We start from the raw sequence: 22198 nt of genomic DNA, 5'->3' as shown, positions 1-22198 counted from the left end.
CTCAATGCCATCTTGATCTCCCTCTGTCCATAACATGTGATGTAGAAGAAAAAGCTAATGGGATATTTTGGATTTCTGTTTTTCTTTTTTACCCTCTTAGAAAACCTGAAAAAGGAATCCAGTACCTAATTGAAAGGGGCTTTGTGCCAGATACACCTGTTGGAGTTGCCCATTTCCTTCTACAGAGAAAAGGACTGAGCAGACAGATGATTGGAGAGTTTCTTGGAAATCGACAAAAGCAGTTTAACCGGGATGTACTAGAGTAAGTACTGCGTTTGAGCAATTGTTATACATTTAAAGAAACACTCTGCAGGTTTTAAAGGAACTCATGTTCTGTGAGTAGTTCGCTTATAGTTAAAAGCAATTTCAGAGAAGGAAAGCTGCCTGACAGTGTAAGAATTAACCAAGAATTAATCAAGAAACCCAGTTTTTCTAAAAAGTCTCATGACTCTTACAATCAAGTAAGAAAGGCTACTCCAGAAAAATGTATCTAAGGATTTATTTCCTATGTTGTAATACATGGTTATTTGGGATTAAGTTCATCCAGAAGGAAATGGTGTATTTATTATTAGCCCTTTGTTATTACTTGATGTATAACACAATTTGTATACTAAAATTGTGACATGTAAGGCTCTGCTCCCATTCAGAAAGGAAACATTTCTGTTCCACACCAAACTGCTCACCTAATCCCCCTTTATTCAGGGATCTTAGTCATTCCTCTTCTGAAAAATTAAAAACAAGTTAAGGAAACAAAGCAGAAGTAAAACAGCTAATGAAAAAACTGAATAATAAATCCTTTCTATTTTTACATTTGTATCATAAAGCATATATCATACCTGCTTATGATGTTGGTTTCATCTTTATAGTACTTTCATCAGCCATTATTGTTGAATGCTAAGGTTCTTGTTGATCCGGAAATGTAGTCTTGTCAGTGTGCTTGCTCTTGTCTTGTGTCTCCGGAAATGTAGTCTTGTCAGTGTGCTTCTGTACAGTGTTCTACATTTGGCAAGTTGTTTGTCCCTTTCCTGAATGCACTTGTTCTTCACTTCCTTACAGCAAAGGGACAGTGAAGCAGGCTTTTAAAAACTTGCTAGCTTATGGGTTTTTCCTGAAGAGAATCAACATGGATTTTCAATTCCAGCCCAACTCAGTGAGGTTTGAATGCACTAAACTTAGCTAGCATGGGAATGTAGCCAAAGAAATTTAATATGCCATTCTGATACTCAGTTAAAACAATCAAGACTGAGAGTGCAAAAGCATTCTAGATTAAATTATGTCAGGTACAAAGCTGTCATCTATTTTGATACGTTGTTGTGTGTTGTGAATTTATTTAACACAGCAGCATGCTGTTAGCAGAATGATTATACTTTATTTTTTTCTTCTTGATTATAGAAGTAATAGAAGAATGATTATGACAGCTCACCAACAGAGTAGAATAAGGATTAGTTTTCATTTGTTAGTCCTTGCTAATTGTTTTGTGAATGTGTGCCATAATTCAATCTTCAGAAAAGGGTTTCCAATGAAAGCCTGTTGTCCAGTGATTAAAACACAAAGTACAGTGGTACCTCAGCTCACAAACACCTCAGTTCATGACCAAATCGGGTTGCGAACAGAAATTTAGGAAAAAAAATTCCTTAGGTCGCAAACTCCGCATCAGTGACGATCATGGGCACACACCTGCAGAGAAGATGGGTGCGATCACGGTTGGGCTGAGGGGGTGGGAGATCTCTCCCCCAAGTGTGCTTGCAGTCATGCCCATCTCCCCCCCACTAGTGTGCCCGTGATTGTGCCCATGTTCCCTGTGATTAAAAAAAATATTTACAAAATGGATTAACCTTGTTTACATTGAACCTTATGGGGAAATTTGACTTGGCTCATGACCAATTTGGGTCGCGACCAGAGTCATGGAACGGATTAAGTTTGTGTGCCAGGGTACCGTTGTAGTAAAATGGTGGGTGTTGGGCATCAGGTTCACTGCATTATATCTGAATCTTGGCCCAGATTATTTTTGCCAAAGCGTCAAGCTAGAACAAAGTTTATTAAGAAATATTTTGGATGAGAAAAATTCTCCCCGCACCCCAAAAATGGCAGCTTCTATATAAGTTCTCTAGGACAGTAGAGGTACAACCTTTGCTATCATGAAAGATTATGAAGTTGGTTGCAAGTTGATGTGATCCTTCTCTACAGCTCTTCCTGCCTTAATCACAGTTAAGCAGCACTGCTACCACAATATTGACCAGCTGTTCCAGTGGGTCTAGGGACTGGACAGGAACAGCAACACTCATTTGTGGAATGGGACAGGATGGTAGAACTCAAAGAACAGAGCTTCACTGGCTTAACCCAGTCAGGGAATGAGAGCTGCCACTCATTTCCATGCTTATTTTAGGAACCTAGTTCCTGTTGTGATGGTGATCCATTTTGCTACTTCAATAAAAGTAGCAGAAGCACAGTGGCAATACAGTATGCTGCCCTACGTTAGCAACAATACTAATGGTTATTGGGGCTGCCCGGTGTTTGAAATTAAGGCTTGAAAATTAGAAGTACAATGGAAGGGAGACTTCTGGAAAAGAAACTGATTGATTGGCTCACCAGAGACTAGTTTGAGACCAAAGGTCCAGTGTTTGTACATTATGCTGATTGGTGTTTTTTTCAAGTCATGTTTATTGCCCTATTCAAGATTTGTATGACAGAAGATTGAAAAAACATGGTTTATTTCTTGATATCTTGAACGTTTTTCCCTCACCTTTCTTGCTATTCCCTTCCTGTATCCCACATGCTTTTGCAGTACTATAGTACTGGTACTGGAAGGGCTTCATTTCATCAGCTGCCTGCTTACCATGGACCTTTTCTAACTTTTTCTAAGTTGTTGTACTCCAAAGATTGGGCAGTTGTTGTGAGAACTGAGCAGAAAAAAGAAATGTGTCTTTGAGTAGCAAGAGTAAAATACTGTGTCAATAAATATGGACAAAAATCCAAAACAAAAGTCAAGTGGAATTAACTATTAAAATATTTTTAAAAAAGAAGGTCTTTGCCTAGTGCCAAAAAGAGTATAGGGAAGGTGCCAGGCAAATCTCCTTGGGGAGAGCATTCCAGATATGGGGAGCAGCTGCAGAAAAGACCCTCCTCCTAGCAGCCATCCCTCTCAACTCCCCAAGGGATGGCGCACACAGGAGGTCCCCCTGTGTAGATCTAACATATTCTCATTGTGACACCAGCATTAGTTCACTCTAATGTACAATCTCTTATCTTTAATTAAGAAGGGAAGAAATCTGCAGGGTTTTATAAATTGTGAAGTGGTCCTTATAGGCATCAGGGGAAAAAAAGATAATTGCAATATTGTTTGACAAACTATGGTTTTGCACCAGCTTTGCAAACAAGCCCTACGTAGATGTGCTGTCCTTTATCCCTCTATGCTCTAGCCTCCTCACATTTCTCCCCTTCAGGTTTCTAAAAAGAATATTGCGATGTTATAATGACTAACTTTCACAACACTTTAAAGGGATAATTGTGCACTAAATTTATTTATTTATTTAAAACATTTGTATGCCGTCCCATCGCAACAAAGCCTTGGGGCAGCTCACAACACATAAATACTAAAACTATACAATAAATAATACAATAAATAACACCCCCCCCCAGTGCATTCTCGGCTAAAAAAAACCCCTAGTTAATAAATAATTAAATGTCAGAAAAAGGTAGGCATAGTACTTTCCCCATATGTTCCCCACTCAGAAGCATTCAAGTAGAAAAAGAAAGAAGTTTTTTTGCAACCTTCCTTCCAACATTCAAGGAGGAAGTTGGTTCTTTTGGTTCCTGCCTATCATTCAGAAAAGCAGTAATTTCAGTTCTCTAGCATAGGCCCAGATTGAGGGCAAAATAGCTTTGTTGAGAACATAAAACTGATTATTTTTGCCAATGAGATCTCCTTCACTGATTGGTATTCATTATGGATACAGCCTTATAATAAAGAAAAAACATAACTTGCTTACATTAGCTATTTTAATTGATATGTAGTGCATATAAATCGTTCATTGCCCTTTCACTGTTATGTGTTTCAGCTGATTGAATCTTGTACAAAGTATATTTTAGTGCAGTAGTAAAATACTAAAGATAGGGTAAATTTTAAAAAATTCTAAACTGGAACATGGCAAAATGAAAGAAATCAAATACTTCCTTCATCCTAGCTGTGTTGTGGATGAGATGGACTTCTCAGCTATGGAACTGGATGAAGCACTCAGGAAATTTCAAGCTCATATCCGAGTTCAAGGAGAAGCTCAGAAGGTAGAACGACTCATTGAAGCTTTTAGGTATGGCACAAAGACTTGGTTCATGGAAGATTTATTTTCTCATCTGTTCAGTCACAGAACCAGGGATTTTTGTTTTACTCTAGTGTAAATACAGGGGTACGGGCCTGAATCAGGTCCTCAATATGGAGATAGGAGGCTTTAACCCGTTGTCTCCGGTTGCAGTCTCAATCCAGAACAGGACCTTGTGCCTGCACTATATATTGTTTAATAGTGGTCCACTAGCTTTAATGAATCACTGTTTAGCAATACAAATTCAGAGGGCCAAATTCAGGTTACACTGTAAGGGGTAGTTAAAATTCTTGCCTCCCATTCTAGGGTTAAAGTTGAGATCTGGACCCCTGAACTTTTTCTAGAGTATAAAAAAACATTTTTGCTGTAGCTGCGTATTTAGAGTAACACATGCAATGGCCCACAGTTATTATGTTAAATATGCCTAGATTGTATTCTGTTAGTTTAACTTTGTAGAAGTGATTGCTTAGGTAGTCTCTTGACCATTCTTTTTTCAGATTATTACATGCTGTAGATTTTGTCAGGTATACTTGTTGTTTTGAATGGAATACTGTCTGATCTCCATTTAATCCTTGAAATGAATGTACGTATGCACTCAACTAGAGGAAGGCATTGTCCTGTATTATAATTTGCAGTGCACTCTGTTGACCTTTAATTAAGTAGTTTAGCTTAACTGAGCAGAGAGTATTAACTTATTAAAGCCTAAACAAATACTCTTTATACCTGGGGGTGGGGAGCATGGGAAGAAATATAAAAATCTCCCAGTATTCTTATAAGTAAAGGGAAATACATTAAGTGGGTATATTAAGTGACTTTGTAGAAGTCATTGGCAGAGACACCAGGTGCATGTAAATAAGTACAGATGCCCTCTGAAGGCAATATGCAATTGAGTACATATAGACATGCAAATTAACTATTAATCAAAGCTGTGTTATATTTCACAACATATAAAGGTTTGCTATTTTTTCTGGCATATTTGGGATACAGATATTTGATCAAAAGCATCCAGGGATACCAGAGAAAATGGGGCACTGCACATGAATGATGATGTTTCACCTGCAAAAAGGTTGAATTTCATTGCCACTTTACACTATGGCTGTTGTATTTATTTATTATATAGTGTCATATCCTAACTATTTTACTGCAAAGAACTGAAGTGTCTTCAATACTCTCCTTTCCACTTTATCTTCACAACAAATGTATGAGGTAGTTTAGGCCAGTGAGTTTCATGGCCAGCTGGGGACTAGAACCCAGTCCCAGCTGAGTGCTCAAACTACTTGACCACACTGGATTTCATTAGGCCGCATTACAGTTGTATTTTGCAATTGGCTCCAATTAGTTTGCTTAAATAAAGATTTGGCAGCCGTATCTAGTTTTGGAGAACCTGTGCACACTTCAGTAATTAATTATCTGTGACTGTACTGTTAGACACGTTTGTTTCCCCAAAACAAGAAAGTTTGTAGGATTGAGGGCACTTACTTTAATGGAATTAGAGCAGCTTTAATCACAGGAATATCTAAACTAGTATAGAGTGATTTGGATACAAATGGTCGGCATAATAATACATCATCTGGGCTGATGAGAATGGGATAGAACAGTAAATAATTATAAACCACTAAATGAATATACTTACAGATGAGTATAAGATCTGCATCCTTACTGGATCAGTTTATTGATTAGCATATCAACTTATTCATTAATCTGACTCACTTTTTTCCTTTGGTGTCTTGTAGCCAGAGATACTGCATATGCAATCCAGGTGTTGTGAGACAGTTCAGAAATCCTGATACTATCTTCATCCTGGCTTTTGCAATCATATTGTTAAATACAGATATGTATAGTCCAAATGTGAAGCCAGAACGCAAAATGAAACTTGAAGATTTTGTCAAGAATCTAAGAGGTAGGCATCATTTAAACATCTTTCATCTTTGAAAGTCAATTGTAAAAAACTACAGCATTAGAGTTCAGTCCTGTGCATGCTTAAATCTTATAAACAGTGGCCTTAATTTCTGAATAAGCACACACAGGAGTGCATTCTCATGGAGCAATTGTAGATGTTCACTCAGAATTAAACCCCATTGAGTTCAATGGGGCTTACTCCCAGGTGACTGTATATGATTGCAACTGTACCATTTTTATTTGGGTTCTAGAGTCAACAAGGCTATACTGAAAAATATCCTACAATGCAAAACAGTGAAAGTTCTAGCCAGTTCCCATTTCTCTGTCAGTCTAGTCAATGCTACAGAAGTCAGTCCCTGAGAAGGCTGAAACTCTGGAGAAATCCCCCTCTGCTTTCTTGTGAGACATCAATGTGAGGAGCTTGATAACTTTAAGCCCACATTGCAAAGAATTCTGTAGGAACAGACATCAGACATTCAGAGCCTGCCCTTAATCAGCAAGTGTGTCACAGCAAGAAAGACTTAGTTTTAAAAGGAATTATATTGTATAATGATGTCCTTGATCTACAGTTATTGTTCTCCAAGGTTGCTATATTTTTTAAATGTTCTGACTGGAGGACATTTAACATTTCATAAAACCATTCCTTCTTCATTATTGCTGTGTCACTCATGAATAATGGTACTATCATCCCATAGTACTTTTCATTCCTTGATGCAATTAACATATACAAAAAGGAAAGAACTTGTGGAAACTATCAATTTCATTCATTTTTACAAGTCTCATCATACTAATTGGGAAATAGAAAAGTGCTGCATCTTATCAAAGTGCAATATTGTTATCAGTTCACAGAATCTCTAGGAACATTTGTGTTTACCAAACAGATGTGCCACAACAGCAGTATTATTATTATTAGTTTTATTTCTGTACTATATTCTACCCAATAGCCAACACTTGATGGACTGTTTGCAACAACATATAAAATTCCATATAAACTACAGACAATAATATAAACATAAAATTAGCATACAAAATTTTAAAATAAGTGTAAAATATTACAATAGATTATGCAGATTAAATTATAAGACCTATTTAAGCAGTTCACCTAAGCCTCAGTATAATAATGAAGTAATATAGTGCTCCCTGTGCTAGAGGATAATCTTAATCCACTACTGATAAGATTCAAATTAGCACAAGGTAGGCCTCAGTTGGAATCTTATTCCATAACTGAGGGGCTACCATGAAAATGCCTTTCTCCTTGTTGCCACCAGCCAAGCCTCCCTTGAAGGTGACAATCAAAAGCAGGTTCCAGATCTTGATCATAATGTCCAGGGAGATTGCAATCGAGAGAGGCAATTCTATCAGGTACTGTGATTCCAAGCCATGTAGGGAATGATAGCATTGGAACACTAGAATACTTATTTGCATGTTCATCATGATTGGCACAAAGACATCATTACTAGCTGGACTAGCCAATCATGTACCATTGTCCTTATATGGTTAACCATGTTGACTACTCAGTCTCACTAAGAATTGTCTGGTAGTGGCAAAAATCGTGATGAACAATGACCTGTGTTGGGAGCTCTTACTGTTGGGACCTGGCCATTTAAAACTTGGGAAATGGTTTAATTGCTGCTTAGGAAAGAACTCCATTAATATAAAACTAGTTTTCCTTTATTATTCTCTGTAAGAGTAGGTACTTGGGTATAGGTATTTAGATATATATAAATGCAGTGCATTCTATACTAGAAGCATGTGGTCTACTAATTTGTGGAAACAAGATGCTATACTAGATTGTTTCTGGATCTGAGCTAGCAGGGGAATACTTACAATTTTAACAAAAGTTGTGTGTAAGTGTAAGATGAGATGGACATGTACACTTTACAAGTATTGTCTGACCTTGTACTCATCTGTCTAAGAACCAAGCATTATACTATAAGATTGTGGAACACAGGGTAAAGTTATAGTACTGGATAAGATAAACAGTATAGCGATCTGTTGCCTTTATTTATTTATTTATTTATTTTGTATTTATAGGCCGCTTAAAGTTTCTGAGGCCTTCCTGAGCAGCTTACAATACATAAAACATACTATGGCCTTGCCTTGGAACTGATATTCTAAAAAAGCTAGAGAGAGTCCTTAGTTTGAGAAGGGCATTATTGTCAAGAGGGAAATGCTGCTGTTTTTTAGTAACAATCAGTTTTGGGTGTTGCAGGCGTGGATGATGGTGAAGATATCCCACGAGAGATGCTTATTGGGATTTATGAGAGAATCCGAAAGCGAGAACTCAAAACAAATGAGGATCATGTGTCACAAGTTCAGAAGGTTGAAAAACTCATAGTAGGAAAAAAACCGGTGAGTTGAAACTTCACCTAGTTTTTATGATACATTTGAGAATTTCTAGGCTAAGAATGTTCTATTAGTTTTTCTTTTCTCAAACTAAGAATTGCTCAGGCCTGGAAATCTTAGTGCTAGAATGGGTACAAAAATCATGATGCCTATTTGACCCTCATATTAAAAATTAGAACTGGTAAACAGGCATTTGTATTGCTTTAAATTCAGGATCTCCACAAGTTGCTCCTCTGCAAAAGAATCCAGGTTGGGTTCAAGAAGACCTTATTTTCATCAACAGTGCAGTTTTATCATATACCTACTCATCCCCTGAGATCAGTTTTATGACAGCCACCCCCAGGGAGGTGAGGGGGTGGCAAATAAGCAAAGGGCCTTTTCTGCTGCTGCTCCCCAGAACTCCCTCTGTAGGGAAAAACTCCTGGTGCCATCTTTATTTTCTTTTTGGCGCCAGGCAAAGACATACATTTGAAAAATAATAATACTTAGTCCTTGTGAATGCTGGTGGCCTTTTCTCTATTGTTTGTTGTATTGATGTTTAACTGTTTTAATAGATTTTAATATGTTGTTAGTTCTAAGCCGCCTAGGAAGGCTTTTGACAGTTATAGGCGGCATATAAATTTGTGAATAAATAAATACATACCATAACAAACCAGCTTTATAATATCACATGGGACTTGTTTTTGATACCCTGTTTCATCTTGTATTTTATATTTAAAGAAAGAGTGCAATTGAGAGAATAAGAACAGATAACTGGCAAATAAGGTCATAAAGTGACCCATCCCACTGTGATTTTTGTTTTGTAAGGATTTGTGCTTGCATGATAAAATGAACCCTTTTGGAAAAAGTGGGATCCACCATCATGTTTTGCCTATGTAAAGTGCTTTTTCAAAGTGTTTCATATACATAAGCTTCATAATTCTTGGAATAGTATGTAAAGCAAGCTGTTATTGGTATACCAGTATTGCAGTAGCTGCATTGTTTATAGGTGTCACTGATGTTTTAGCTTATGGGGTGATCATATTTTAATGTATAATAGCTTCATTTGTTTTAAATTTTGAATGTTTTAAATCTGCTGTAAATGACTTAGATTCTTCATTTTAGGAAGTTGACTAAGAAATCTAATAAATAAATAACAGTAATATTGGACTTGAGATATCATGAGTTATCTAGGTTTATTGCTAAAGATATATTTGAACTAGAGAGTTCATAAACTATAGCTAACCTTTTATTTATTACTTTACCTGAACTAGGTGTGTAGCAATATTTTTTCTTCTGGTGACATGATTGTAACTTTTGTACTTAGCTGGAATAGTGGACCAATTAATTTTTTCCCAGTTAAAAGTCCTCAAAAGGTGATGAGTCTGCTTGGGTTCCTAGAGCCTTCAGGAAGCTTGGTATAGTTGGAGGTCCTGTTAATGTCCTAGTTATTGTGTAGAACTGTGGTATGGACTTGATCAATTGATACACACATTCCTAAGAATACCATTAACTCCCTGATATTCTAGTGAGTTGAAGACACTGAAACACAGGGTTTGAATACAACTGACAGAAACATGAGCCAAACCTAATCAGTCGCAAGAATTTGGCAGCCTACTTCGTCAGTGATGTCAGTGAAGAAATGGTACTTCACCACAGCCATTGACTTGGTGCAATTCTTTCAAACAAACCTTTCTAAATGTCTCAGAGTCTTCTCCAACCAGGCTTGAAAGCTAACTTTAAGCAACCTTCAGTGATTTGCTCTGTCCTGTGTGCTCTGATCTTCAGGGTCAGAATAATTGCATTAAGGCATGAACTAGGGGCTTAGGGAAATACAGGTTATTATCTGGTGGTTCAACCCTTCCCCCTTGTGGTTTAACATCAGTCAGAAAAGGAATGACCACCTTGAACCAAGAAGTGTTAAATGCCTTGTTATAAGATGGGCCACCACCAGCTGCTCAGAAAGTGGCAGTAAGAGATCATTCCTGCAGAACCTGTCCTTGGAATTGTAACATTATTTCAAACTATGATCCACCTGCAGTCATTTCCCACTTCTGGCAAGGTGCTCAAGGGGGTGGTTGCCTGAAGGGCTGGACTTTCTCAGATGACACAGATTTGCTTTCATTTCTAGGAATTTAGACATAGTAAAATTATGAAGTATTTACTTGGTATGATACAATTCTTTGTTTCTATAAATTTTAGTGAACTTATATGTCTCTTTTATTGTAGATTGGATCTCTACATCATGGACTTGGTTGTGTAGGTATTTCCTTTCATATCCATTTATGTTTTATAAGTAAAGCCCATAAGAATAGTGTTGAGAATTGGCCTTTTGTTCTTTTAAACTTTTGAAGTTGTTCATTCTGTAGTTTTAAAATACAGTATTGAGACTGAAAGTTTAATAATTGACCTAATAAATTATGTTATTATGAAAAGTAACCAGACTGTAGTTTTTCTGGATGGTTCAGTTTCACAAATACAGAGCGCACAAAACAGTAATGGCATTCCAAGGTTAAAAAGCTCAACTAGGGCTGAAGGCAGTATTAATAATCTCACCAGGTTAGTTAACTGCTATTAGAACATCATTCCTCTATTTAAGATCATTTTTAAAATTAAAAAAACTAGAATGCTATCTGTAGAGTTTTATTTTTTTTTCTTGTATGTTATATCTCTGTGAATCCAACTCCTTATTTTGCTGCTGAATAAGAAATAGAATCACTGTAGTTGTTCCATGTGTAGAATAGAATAGGGCAATTGATCTGCAGTCTCTCACAAAATCACATAATAAGGAAAAAGCTTTCTTTCTTGTACTTTTGTAGTATTTTGAGCCAGGCTATTCTAAAGCAGTGGGAATACTCACAGCTCTAAGTAGTCCGTGCATCATATTCTTCTTATGGAGGAAATTTTGCACTGTGCCATGTGGTGATAATCAGCACAAGCAGCATGTATGTTGTCCCAACCAACAAATCAGGTGATATGTGCCTTTATGTTTGGCATCTTTTCTTAATAAGTGGCATGAATGCTAAAGTGGAATTATTGGTACAGTAACTGTACAACAACAGTACAGTAAATGGTTATTCTTAAGAATTGCCTTTCAGAAAGTAAAGTTGTTTGTAAACTTGCTTTGCATTGGGGCTAAAAAAGAACTATAAAATGCTAATTAAAGATGTCATTGTAATTAGAACTACTGCCTTATACTCTTTCATTTGACAATGGTTGTCATACACTTAGTTAATGATGTTGCAAAACCTGTATTGACATTAAAGTTCAAAATTGTAATCCCTGCTGGATACCTAATACAATGAATTTATTTTCATGGATTCAGGTGTTGCCTCAGCTGGTTATCCAGCTGAGAGAGCCGCTCCCAGAATGAGTGAGCCTCCAGCCTCCTTTACTGCCTCTCATACAGATTACTGCAGGAGGAAGAGAGCTGGTGAAAGGGAAATTGGTGTAAATAGCTTCCTCTTCCCACTCTCACCATGCATAGAGTTATACTCATGAGATCCCTGGATCCAGCCTGCTATATTAATGCTCTGTTAATCACCCAGCAAAATCAGGCCACCAGGAGACTTAATGATGAAAAAGTGTTAAGAAAAATACTGCACAAAATAGTATAAATAAACATGACAACAAAGAAAGAATAATACAATATGATACAGAAAATAATAGAAATATTTGTTTTTGTTAAGTGTTTTGATTGGTACCATTTTGATTTTTTTCCTTCAATATAAAAAGACTTAGCTAGACAGTACAGAACTGCTTTATCAACCTGACTCAGCACTGTGCTTTATCTCTGTCCCACAGGTTCTGTCTCTTCCACATCGAAGACTTGTTTGCTACTGTAGACTCTTTGAAGTTCCAGATCCAAATAAACCTCAGAAGCTTGGCTTACACCAGCGAGAAATATTTTTATTTAATGATCTTCTTGTGGTATGTATCTGACAGATGTATTTTTATAGCACATTGTATTAATGGAGAAGCTCTGCTAAGGAAAAAGGCCTCTTTAAATATACTCACACTAAGTAGAAAAGTTCCTTAAATCTGGTCAGCTTGAGTACTGTATATGCAGAAGTAGATTTCTGTATACATATGGCTACGAGGGAGCTGCTGTACATTGTACAGCTGTGCGCAAAGTCTCTGTGTCTGATCTAGAATGATTAGACACAGAAGCTTAAAAAAAAAAACCTGAAATCCTGACAGTCAGCATTTTTGTGGACTAGGTTCAGTCATTCCCTTTAAAAGTGCTGCTTGGCCAAATATCAACCTGCCAGTGGGAAATCATATGGACAAAGGACATAAAATTTACCTCAAGCCAAGCACTAAGAGAAAATTGGTATAAGATGTATTTCTGGTGGTACATTACCCTGAAAAATATGTAGAAAATGGACAAGAATTATAATAGAAAATGTTGGAAATGCAAAAAGATAGATGGGGCCTTCTATCATATGTGGTGAACATGTGACAGAACCAAAAAATTCTGGAAACGGATACACTCTGAGATGCAGAAAATACTCAGAACTGGCTTTCCAATGAATGCCAAAATATATTACTGAGTATTGTCCAAAGGTTTTGTCAGAATTATATTCATGATAACAGCAGCAAGAGTGATAATTGCCTCAAAATGAAAAGCTGAAGACTGCCTAGCTATTGAAGATTGGAAAAACAAGCTATCAGAGTACGCAACAATGGCAAAGCTAACAATGTCAGCAGAAGACCAGTTTAAAGAATTTATTCAAAGATGGAAGGTTTACTTTGAACAGTTTAAATAATGGATAAAGAAAATATAATTTTTACAAATACTTGTGATTACTGCTATTTTTTACCAAAGCAATGTTATGATCTATAACTGATTTTATAGACTAAATAAATTTATGATTGAGAATTGGATGGGAGAGTGGTTGATAGGGACTTTTGTTTCTTGTAAATGTTCTTAAAGAAGGAGTTGCTTGTAAATCTTTGGAATGATCCTTGGCTTCTCTCCAACCCCACCCCCCACATACTTCTTTTTTCCTTCTATTGTACTTTCCGAAAACAAATAAACAGATTTTTAAAAAGAAAAAAACTGCTGCTTGGCAGGATTTTGACTTTCAGGGAGGGGATGGTGTGCACTTTAGTAATGGTCCCACAATCGACATGTGCTCACTTTTGTAGAGGTGTTCATCCTGGGAATTGGGTGGGGGGCACTTATTTATTGTTATGGTGGCTTGCCATGATAGACATGAACAAGCAGAGGGTTGTAGTCTTTTAAACTTTCCCTCTGCTTCATGCTCTGATGGCGCTCTCTGAGTGGCCACTGGGCAGAGAATGGTCCACTGTGAATGACACTATGTATTACTGATGTAAAAAGAAGATGGTTGCACCCACTGACCATATTTACCATCTGATTACCAGCTGAGTGCTTCTATTTCATAGTGCATTTCTGGTGGTTTGCACATAATTTGTGTTTAGGATGCTTAGCATTTGTATGATAGTATAAACGTTAGCTGTATTTGGATTACATTATTTTAAAGCTAACTAATAGTTCTTTCCTAGCTACAAAACATACTGTGATGTTTTTCCTATTGATATTTTTAGGTCACCAAAATCTTTCAAAAGAAGAAGAATTCAGTCACGTATAGTTTTCGGCAGTCGTTTTCCCTCTATGGAATGCAAGTGCTCCTTTTTGAGAATCAGTGTAAGTTTGATTTTTAGCCCATCAGTGAGCTAAGAAATTGCTGTGAATCAGTTCTTAATATTATTTTGAGGAATCAATGCTTGAAACTCAATTTGTGGTTATGGAGGAGGAGGGTTTCCAGATGACATGGGCTGACACACAGGGCCATTCTAATTTGTGCTTCAGGCTTTTATTTACTTATTTAAAATAATTATACACCATCCTCCATTACAAAATCAGGGCAGTAACAGAATTCATTAAAATAACATTTTAAATAAATGCAAGCCACAATAAGAAGAGAGCCACAATAAAATCAGGAAGACTACAAAGCAATTCTCCAAGACTATAGAGCCCTATAAAGCCCTGATCTAGCTTATCTCAGATCATGGATGTTTCATATATGATTAGCCAAAGTTGATAAAGTGGAGTAGTACGTATAAATGGAAATTGTAATGGGTGGTATGTCTGTACCTCCACTGTCACACTCTCAAGCTGCTGCATGACAAATTTTGTTTTCTATAAGTGATAATACCGTAAAATAAACTCATTCACAAACAGAAGGAAGACAGAACGAACTGAAATATACATCTGCTATACTGAAATATACATCTGCTATAGTTGAAAACTGTCTCTCAAAATGACGAACCTTTGTGCCAGGAGTGGACAATGAAAGACTAGTGTGCTGTATATAGCCCTTGAAGATCTCTTCCCCAGAAGAACTTCCTCCCTGCCCCCAAAAGCGGCCTGCATATCAAGCACCACAAAGCAGTAGTGCTAGAACATTTAACAGGGAAGAAACTTTGCTAGGCAGATTATAGCTTGTTAAAAGCTTCGGATCGCCTACCTCTGCTTAATGCAGTAGAAATGAATTTGACATGCTAATCTTTAACACTGTTAAAAATAGCTACCATCTGATCAGCTCCATTGGCAATTGTTCCAAGTTATTTGTGCTATCTACATTTTTTCTGTTTGTCATATGCAAACTGTGTGTGCACTGAGTTAATGTCAAAGTAGTTGAAGCAGTTCATTATTGACACTTTTTCCTTTGAATGCCTTGTTTGTTTCTTTCTTTTAAAGTAACAGAGTAAAGTGATTAACATTGGCAAAATACCTTAATCTAGTATAGATGTTGATAGGATCTGCAAGGCCAACCTCCAAAACAGTGTTTTATACCTACATAGCTAGAAATAAGTAGTCCTGGATAGATGCAAGGCATCTCTTAATCTAGCATACTACTATAAGCTATTATATGAAGACCCATACTGGGTCATACCAAGGGCCATTTAGTCTAGCATTCTGGTCACACAGTGGGCAACCAGCTGCCTACAGCAAACCCACAAACTGGACATGAATGCCAGAACAACCTCCTGTCCGTGTTTCCCAGCAACTGGTATGCATAGGCCCATTGCTTCTGAAACTGGAGGTAGCCTATAGCCATCAGAACTAATAGTCATTGATAGGTTTATTCTCCATGAAATTGTCCACCCTCCTTTAAAGCTATCCGGAATGGTGGCCAACAATCAGTGCAGAATAGATTTCCTTCAAAAACAAGCTAATGAAATCTCCTACCTATATCAGAGGCAATCTTCTCCAAACTGGTTCCCTCTGGATTGCTTAGACCACAACTGCTCAGCCTGAGGCCAAACTGCTCCAGAAGGGGCTGGAGGAGAAGGTTTTTTAATCGTCTTCCATCCCACCTATTGGGCTAAAACAGTCTTGACCACTGTTCTCCAACCTGATGCTCCTCAGATGTCCAATATCAAAAGGCTTCAGGAAATCTGTTTTCTCATACCTACCTTTGGGAGGAGGTTTGTTTTCAGCTGACACGTGGACAGTCCATGTTTCAATCTGTTCTCAGCTATGGGCTTTATCAGTAGACTTGCCCTTCTGACTTGTTTAGGAGCCTTTTTCTTTGCCATCAACATGCTTCAAGGTCACAGTTTACATCAACCAGTTCAGATGTATTTGCTTTCAATGTCATTTGCTTTTAATTCACAATAAGGTATACTTATGCATCCTGAGCTGATCCCCTGACAAAATAGAAGCAGCTACCTTATTCTCAGATGGAACATTTTGCTTCCAAACCTGAATTTTCCTTGAGATGAAATAAATGGAACCTGTAAAACTATTGCAGTATGTGGGGTGAAGTGTGCCAACCACATCTTTTTTTAAGATGCTTTGTTCCATCTTTGCACAGCAATAAATACTCTGTATTTTGTCATTTTAGAGTTTTTTCCTGCTTCTGTTGACCTTGTACCTCCCTCTTACTTCTCTGCCACCCACTTTGGGGACCAAAACAATTTCAGAAGAATATGCGTAGGGAGGAAAAAGTCCTTTTGCCTTTATATTGTGCTAGTGGGAGCTGGTGCAAATTATATAGTAGCTGTTTTTGCATTTTCAAAACCCTGAACCTGCTTAGTAAACAAAGCAGTGGGAATTCAGAGTAATACCTGAAGATATGTGCATGATCCTGGTAACACAATTAAAATCTTTCCTATATGTGATCAAGCATACTATTCATTTTTTATTTTTTTCATGACCTTACAGGAATGCATACCATGTACATAAAAGTGTGATACTTTCACACATTCTAGAACAAACCACTTTAAAAAAAGGCTGGTGGTAATCAAATAATGTTGAAATATATTCACTTTCCCGTACACAATCTAATTCTTTAAAAGTTTTCAAAACATCTTTTAAATGTCTTTGGATCTGAATGTGTTTTTTATGGAAAAATTCTTCCTTCATTCCCCTATTTCATAGCCCATTGCTTAGATGTTGTGTTCTTTACAATTTAGATATTTCAAGTCTGAGGAATTCACTTGCACAGTAACTCAGAGTTCCTTAATTTGACCTTTTTCTGCAGTCACAAAATCCTTTGGAATACTTCAAAGCCTCCTAGTCTTATAGTGTAAGAGACTTATGCAAGACAGACACCAGCACCTAGAGACAAGATGAACTATCACATTAATAAAGATTGTTTATGTTAAGAGAATACTGATACATAATTTGGGTTTTCAGAAATTCTTGATGACCATTGCTAAGGATTCCAAGGACATATTGTTGACATGAACTTGTAAGGGCTGCAAACCTATAGCCACCTAAGGCCCATTGAATTTAATGAGTGTGCAAGTATAAGATCATACAGTAAATGGTTGGTTCGTTGGTTTGTTTTTTACCTCAGGTCATATTCGCAACCCACCATCCCAGCCAATGCACTCACAACAAGGTCCAGCTTCTGGGCACAAACTTCCTCTGATGCCACAACTCTTCCTGTTGTACTATAGACTGGGTGAACATTTTACCTACTTTTAAGCCCCGTTTGTGTAATCTTCTGGATGCGCCTTTATACAAGTATAACACTGCTAGTCACTCCTGCCTGATCCTATCAGCATGGTATATTTATCATACATTGAAGGCATAACATTATAATCAAACCTCAGCTGTCTGCATTCACCTCAGCTTATTCTGAATCCTGCCCTACACCACACACCAGTGCCTCCAGCCAATTTCCCCACTGAGTTTCTTTTCCCATTTTTCATCACCCTGTCAACTGTTCTTTCCTCCACAGGCTCAAACCTTCTCCCTCCCCAATCTTCAATGGGATGTTTCCCAGATGAAGTTCTGTTCCAGCTGATCCAGGCCTTTTCTATATAAGTCATCTTTCTAGCCCCATTCAAACATTATCTTACTGGGGCTGGCAAACATGCAAGGAGATTATTCACAGGAGGAAGAGTGGTACATACGAGTTGCCCTGCAAGTCAGTTAGATGCCCAAATTATAGGAAAGGGAAGGAGGCTGGAGTGTCTCTAGGATATGTTATATCCTGGCAGCCCTTGTCTCCTCTCCCCACCCCTCTTTACCTCTTCCCTGAAGTCACTCTTGGAGATGCAACTGGTGTGGTTCTTTCTGTGCCCTCTGTGCGGAAGGTATGAGAGAGGCAGATCGAAGCACTGATCCCTCAACACTGAGGTTAGAGCTTTCTTCCAACCTCAGATCTGGGAATACAAAGTTTATGGCTCCCTAGACATTGTCTAGGGGTCATAGGATTACTCTGCCCATGTTTTGTGATTCATCGTGTAAATGATGGCTCGTTTTCAGAAACTGGTTGGTATGACAGAAAATGGCCTCTGCTTTTTCAAGACCCTGTTTATGGTCATTGAATATCTATAATCTTTTTACTTAATGGCAGAATTGCTAGCTGTTTGAAATATTGTGCCAGATGTTCAGCTTCTAGTGTTCAAGAATAAAATGCAAACAACCTGATTTCTAAAAGCCATTTCCTCCTCCACAGGCACAGGGTTTCAATTAAATGCCTTGACAATAGTATTCATTATTACTTAGTTAGAAAACAGTTCTTAGTATATAGAATTATTAAATCTTCTTTAGAGGATAACTTATTGGATAGCTAACGTTACCAGTGTGTGTGGATTCATGAAATAATCTAAATCATCTCTATGAGGATGTGTATAGTTAAAAGGAAGAAATATGACAGCCCCAGCTGTCTAGAGTAATGTTGCTGGTAAGGATTCATTCTAATCCGTACTCTAGTCATCATTTCACAATCAGAATGTTATTAGCCATTTATGATTTCTGAATATAGTATATTCTCTGAGTATAGTTCTCTATTCATTGAGGAGGTGTGGGCAGGGGGAAGCATTATTATGGAAATAGAAACCCTTAATGAGATGTATCACTTTTACAGTTCAAGATGCAAGTAGAGGGGAGAAAATCCTGATGTAATTAATATAAATATTCAACTTCTACTACCTCCTAGATTATCCAAATGGCATTCGGCTCACATCAGCTGTTCCAGGAGCAGATATAAAAGTTCTGATAAATTTTAATGCACCAAATCCCCAGGACAGAAAAAAATTTACAGATGACCTGAGGGAATCTATCGCAGAGGTCCAAGAGATGGAAAAGCACAGAATAGAGTGTAAGTACAAAGGTACATATAGTAGAACACTTAAAAATTAATTAATTTAGGCAAATGTATTTGGCATATCTAGAAAAGGATAGCTTTACATGATTAAGTCTAGCTCAAGGAGTGTGGTTTAAATAGTAAATTTTAAGAAAGAGTTCTGAATTTATGTCACATTTATACATTGTATTTTCCTCTGGATGTTGATCCGATGGCATACACTTCAGCCTGCAGACTTTACCCCACTTTTAAGCACAACAATTGGCTGTGAACATGTGGTTATATAATACTGCCATTGCTTGTTTGATATAAAAAATCAGTACTTATAATGTATTGTATTGTGATTATTTTTTATCGACTTTGAAGGTTTGGTGGCAACTCAACAAGTAAGGGCAGGGAAGATTGACATATAAAGTTTTGCTCAGTACTATTTTCAGATATTTTTGTCTTCTGGATTTTATTTATTTATTTAAAACATTTCTATGCCGTCCCATTCGCAAAAAGCCTCGGGGCGGCTTACAAAATGGATACCAGAGTGTGTTGTATATCTTGCATGCAGTATACTTTCTGTGCATTTTTAATGCTGGAGGGGAAAGGAAATACATTGTTGAGTATGTGGCATATCCCCAGCATTTAAATGAATGGGAATCCTCCGCTTATACAAAGCTCTCTTTAATTGGAGCCTTTGCATTTGTGGCACAACTTCTTGTTTGCTAGATCTTTTGCAAACATAGCATTATTCATTTGCTCAGGTGCCAGTTTTTAAAAGCCATTCTGTTTGGTATTGTTGAGGTTATTGGCAAGCAAGTTAAAAGGATTCCACAGCTTGAAAGAGTCGGTAAAGTATGAGAAGTCCTAATAATATAAATGATATGACTCATCATGTAACTGGCTTTTGCCTGTTTTTAGCCGAACTTGAAAAGCAGAAAGGTGTAGTACGGCCAAGCATGTCTCAGTGCTCAAGCCTGAAAAAAGAATCCGGCAATGGGACACTGAACCGAGCCTGCCTTGATGACAGTTATGCCACTGGAGAGGGGCTTAAGAGGAGTGCTCTCAGCAGCTCGCTCAGAGATCTCTCTGAAGCAGGTAAGCTTGGCCTTTCTTCGTTGAGAGATAAAAACATCACATGAAGTTTTCTATATGGGTGCTAAAGAATGCATATATGAATACGAAAATCTAAAGCTATAACCTGGAAAAGTGAAATGTATTGATTTCTATTTTTAGTAGTGTGAGGGGTTTTCTGTTTCTTCACTTTTGCTATATTCAAAAATTCCATTTGAAAATATTAAACTGTTGTAGCTTTCTATATATACTTTTAAAGGAGAAAGAAGACAGATGAAAATTGTAAGTTTATAGTACAGTAGTGTTTAAGTAATGCTAGGTGTAATCAGTTTAGTTTTGCTTCCTTTTTCATTGTTTTCTTCCCTATATTAATGTCATTAGAGAAGATCACCAAGATCATTGTGTATTGGCTGCTTCTTGTGCATTTTGTGCTTATGTGTATCCGTCTAGTATATTGATGAATGAAATTGAGTGAAGCCCTGCTAAATTCTATCTAGAAAAACATAAAGCAGACCTAACTGTGTGACTGATGCTACTTTATTGTTCACAACATAGACTCTAGATCTTGCTGAAACTGTGGCTTATTTATATAGTACATTACTGTTGCCAGCAAAATGGGGGAAAAACCCATTTTGGCAAAGTACTAATTTCACCACTCTTTTTGGCCTGAAATGTAAACTGATCTGGATGGTGAGAGAAGTTTTACATATTGCAGTAATGCACCTGATTTTGGAATGTATGCATTTTAATGCTCGAGCACTACATTTCACATCTGTGCGCAGAGATAAAAGTCTCTAGTATTATGATTAGAGACCAGTGTCCTGGTGTATTTTAAACATCAAACCGTATATTTCAGTCATGTGTGCAAAATATTAGATACATCATTGGATCTTCTTGGTGGTATTGATCTACCTGTTAATACCATGCACACTGTGCTGAATTATAATACACCGGAAGCAAATCAGTTTTTAAATTTTGGCTACCTTTTATGCTTTTTATTATTTTGACCTCTGTATAGAATGAAATATAGCTTGTTCTCAAATATCTTCTGATCACAGTAGCACTAGTTTTAGATTTAATATAGCAGGAAAGGGGAAGATTTAACTAAACGCCTATCAAAATTCTGTTTGTTATCTAAATGCACCGAATGTGCCCCTTTCAGATGTCATGGTGGTATACAGCAGCAAGTGATGGGTTAAGCGACCCATCAATCACTAGGTAGCAAATTACACCCAAGCCACTTGTGAGCAGCTTCCTGTTTGCATTAACAGTTCTTGAAAGCCACCTTCAAGGGTTGTTTCTATGATGTCCAAACAGGAGCACTTGGTCCGTGTTAACCAAAGAATAAGTCAGGGGTTAACCTACAAACAACCCTAGGTATCCTGATTTGGATGTTACAGAAGCAACTCTGGTCAGTTGTAACATGTGTTCTCTACGTGTGTGAGTTAATTGACCCAAACTTTGCCACTGGATGTTGCCATGACATCTGACCAAGATCTGTGTAATTATATGCATCTGTCTATTTATCAAAATATATGCCTACAAATATATGCAAACAGATTTATCCTCTGTTTACCATAGCTCTTTATACATCTGTTCTACTTCAGGGGCAATTCAGTGGCCACTTTGAATTAGGTAGTGCTTCACATTGGACAACAACTGTATAAAGATTCACTTAATGAATTCTTTTTAGAGTTTTACCAAAAACATGCACATAGGTAGGCTTTGGATGAGGCCTCAGTCATCATCATTTAGTTTCATGTAAGAATGGTTCCACTCTTTTTGTTTTTCATTGAGAATGGCAACAATCATTTTTAGAAACCATAGTTTCACTAAAAGACTTAACAGCTTGACATGGTTCTGAGTTAACATTTTTCATCATACTAGGTGCTTTTCGTTCCTTTATTTCAGATATTATCATGTAGACAGTTGCATTTGGAGATTCTTTACAATAAAGAGATGAATTCTTCATAACCATGAAACATTTCATCTGTCAAAAACACATTCCTTTAACGGGTA

At 37.2% G+C, this 22198-nt stretch overlaps 1 protein-coding gene across 8 annotated transcripts in view; it reads left to right on the top strand.

The window, feature by feature from the left end:
• IQSEC1 (IQ motif and Sec7 domain ArfGEF 1) overlaps positions 1-22198 on the top strand; it is a 182973-nt gene that overhangs the window by 149265 nt on the left and 11510 nt on the right. For 6 of the 8 annotated variants that reach the window (XR_006416684.1, XM_044451105.1, XM_044451104.1 and 3 more), the window contains 9 exons: positions 101-262; positions 4185-4307; positions 6050-6216; positions 8428-8567; positions 10770-10799; positions 12345-12470; positions 14115-14214; positions 18971-19144; positions 20027-20203. Coding sequence is in view for 7 of the 8 variants with exons in the window: in XM_044451105.1 (XP_044307040.1) it covers positions 101-262; positions 4185-4307; positions 6050-6216; positions 8428-8567; positions 10770-10799; positions 12345-12470; positions 14115-14214; positions 18971-19144; positions 20027-20203 (1199 nt within the window). In the remaining variant the exon portion in view is untranslated. The remainder of the gene's footprint in view (positions 1-100; positions 263-4184; positions 4308-6049; positions 6217-8427; positions 8568-10769; positions 10800-12344; positions 12471-14114; positions 14215-18970; positions 19145-20026; positions 20204-22198) is intronic. The other 2 variants (XM_044451107.1, XM_044451109.1) reach the window with 1 other exon arrangement.

This window comes from Varanus komodoensis, unplaced genomic scaffold, assembly GCF_004798865.1.
Source record: "Varanus komodoensis strain SLA01 unplaced genomic scaffold, ASM479886v1 scaffold6_2, whole genome shotgun sequence".
Lineage (NCBI taxonomy): Eukaryota > Metazoa > Chordata > Lepidosauria > Squamata > Varanidae > Varanus > Varanus komodoensis.
Note: the sequence above shows the minus strand (reverse complement) of the source record. Positions and strands in the feature narration are given on the sequence as shown.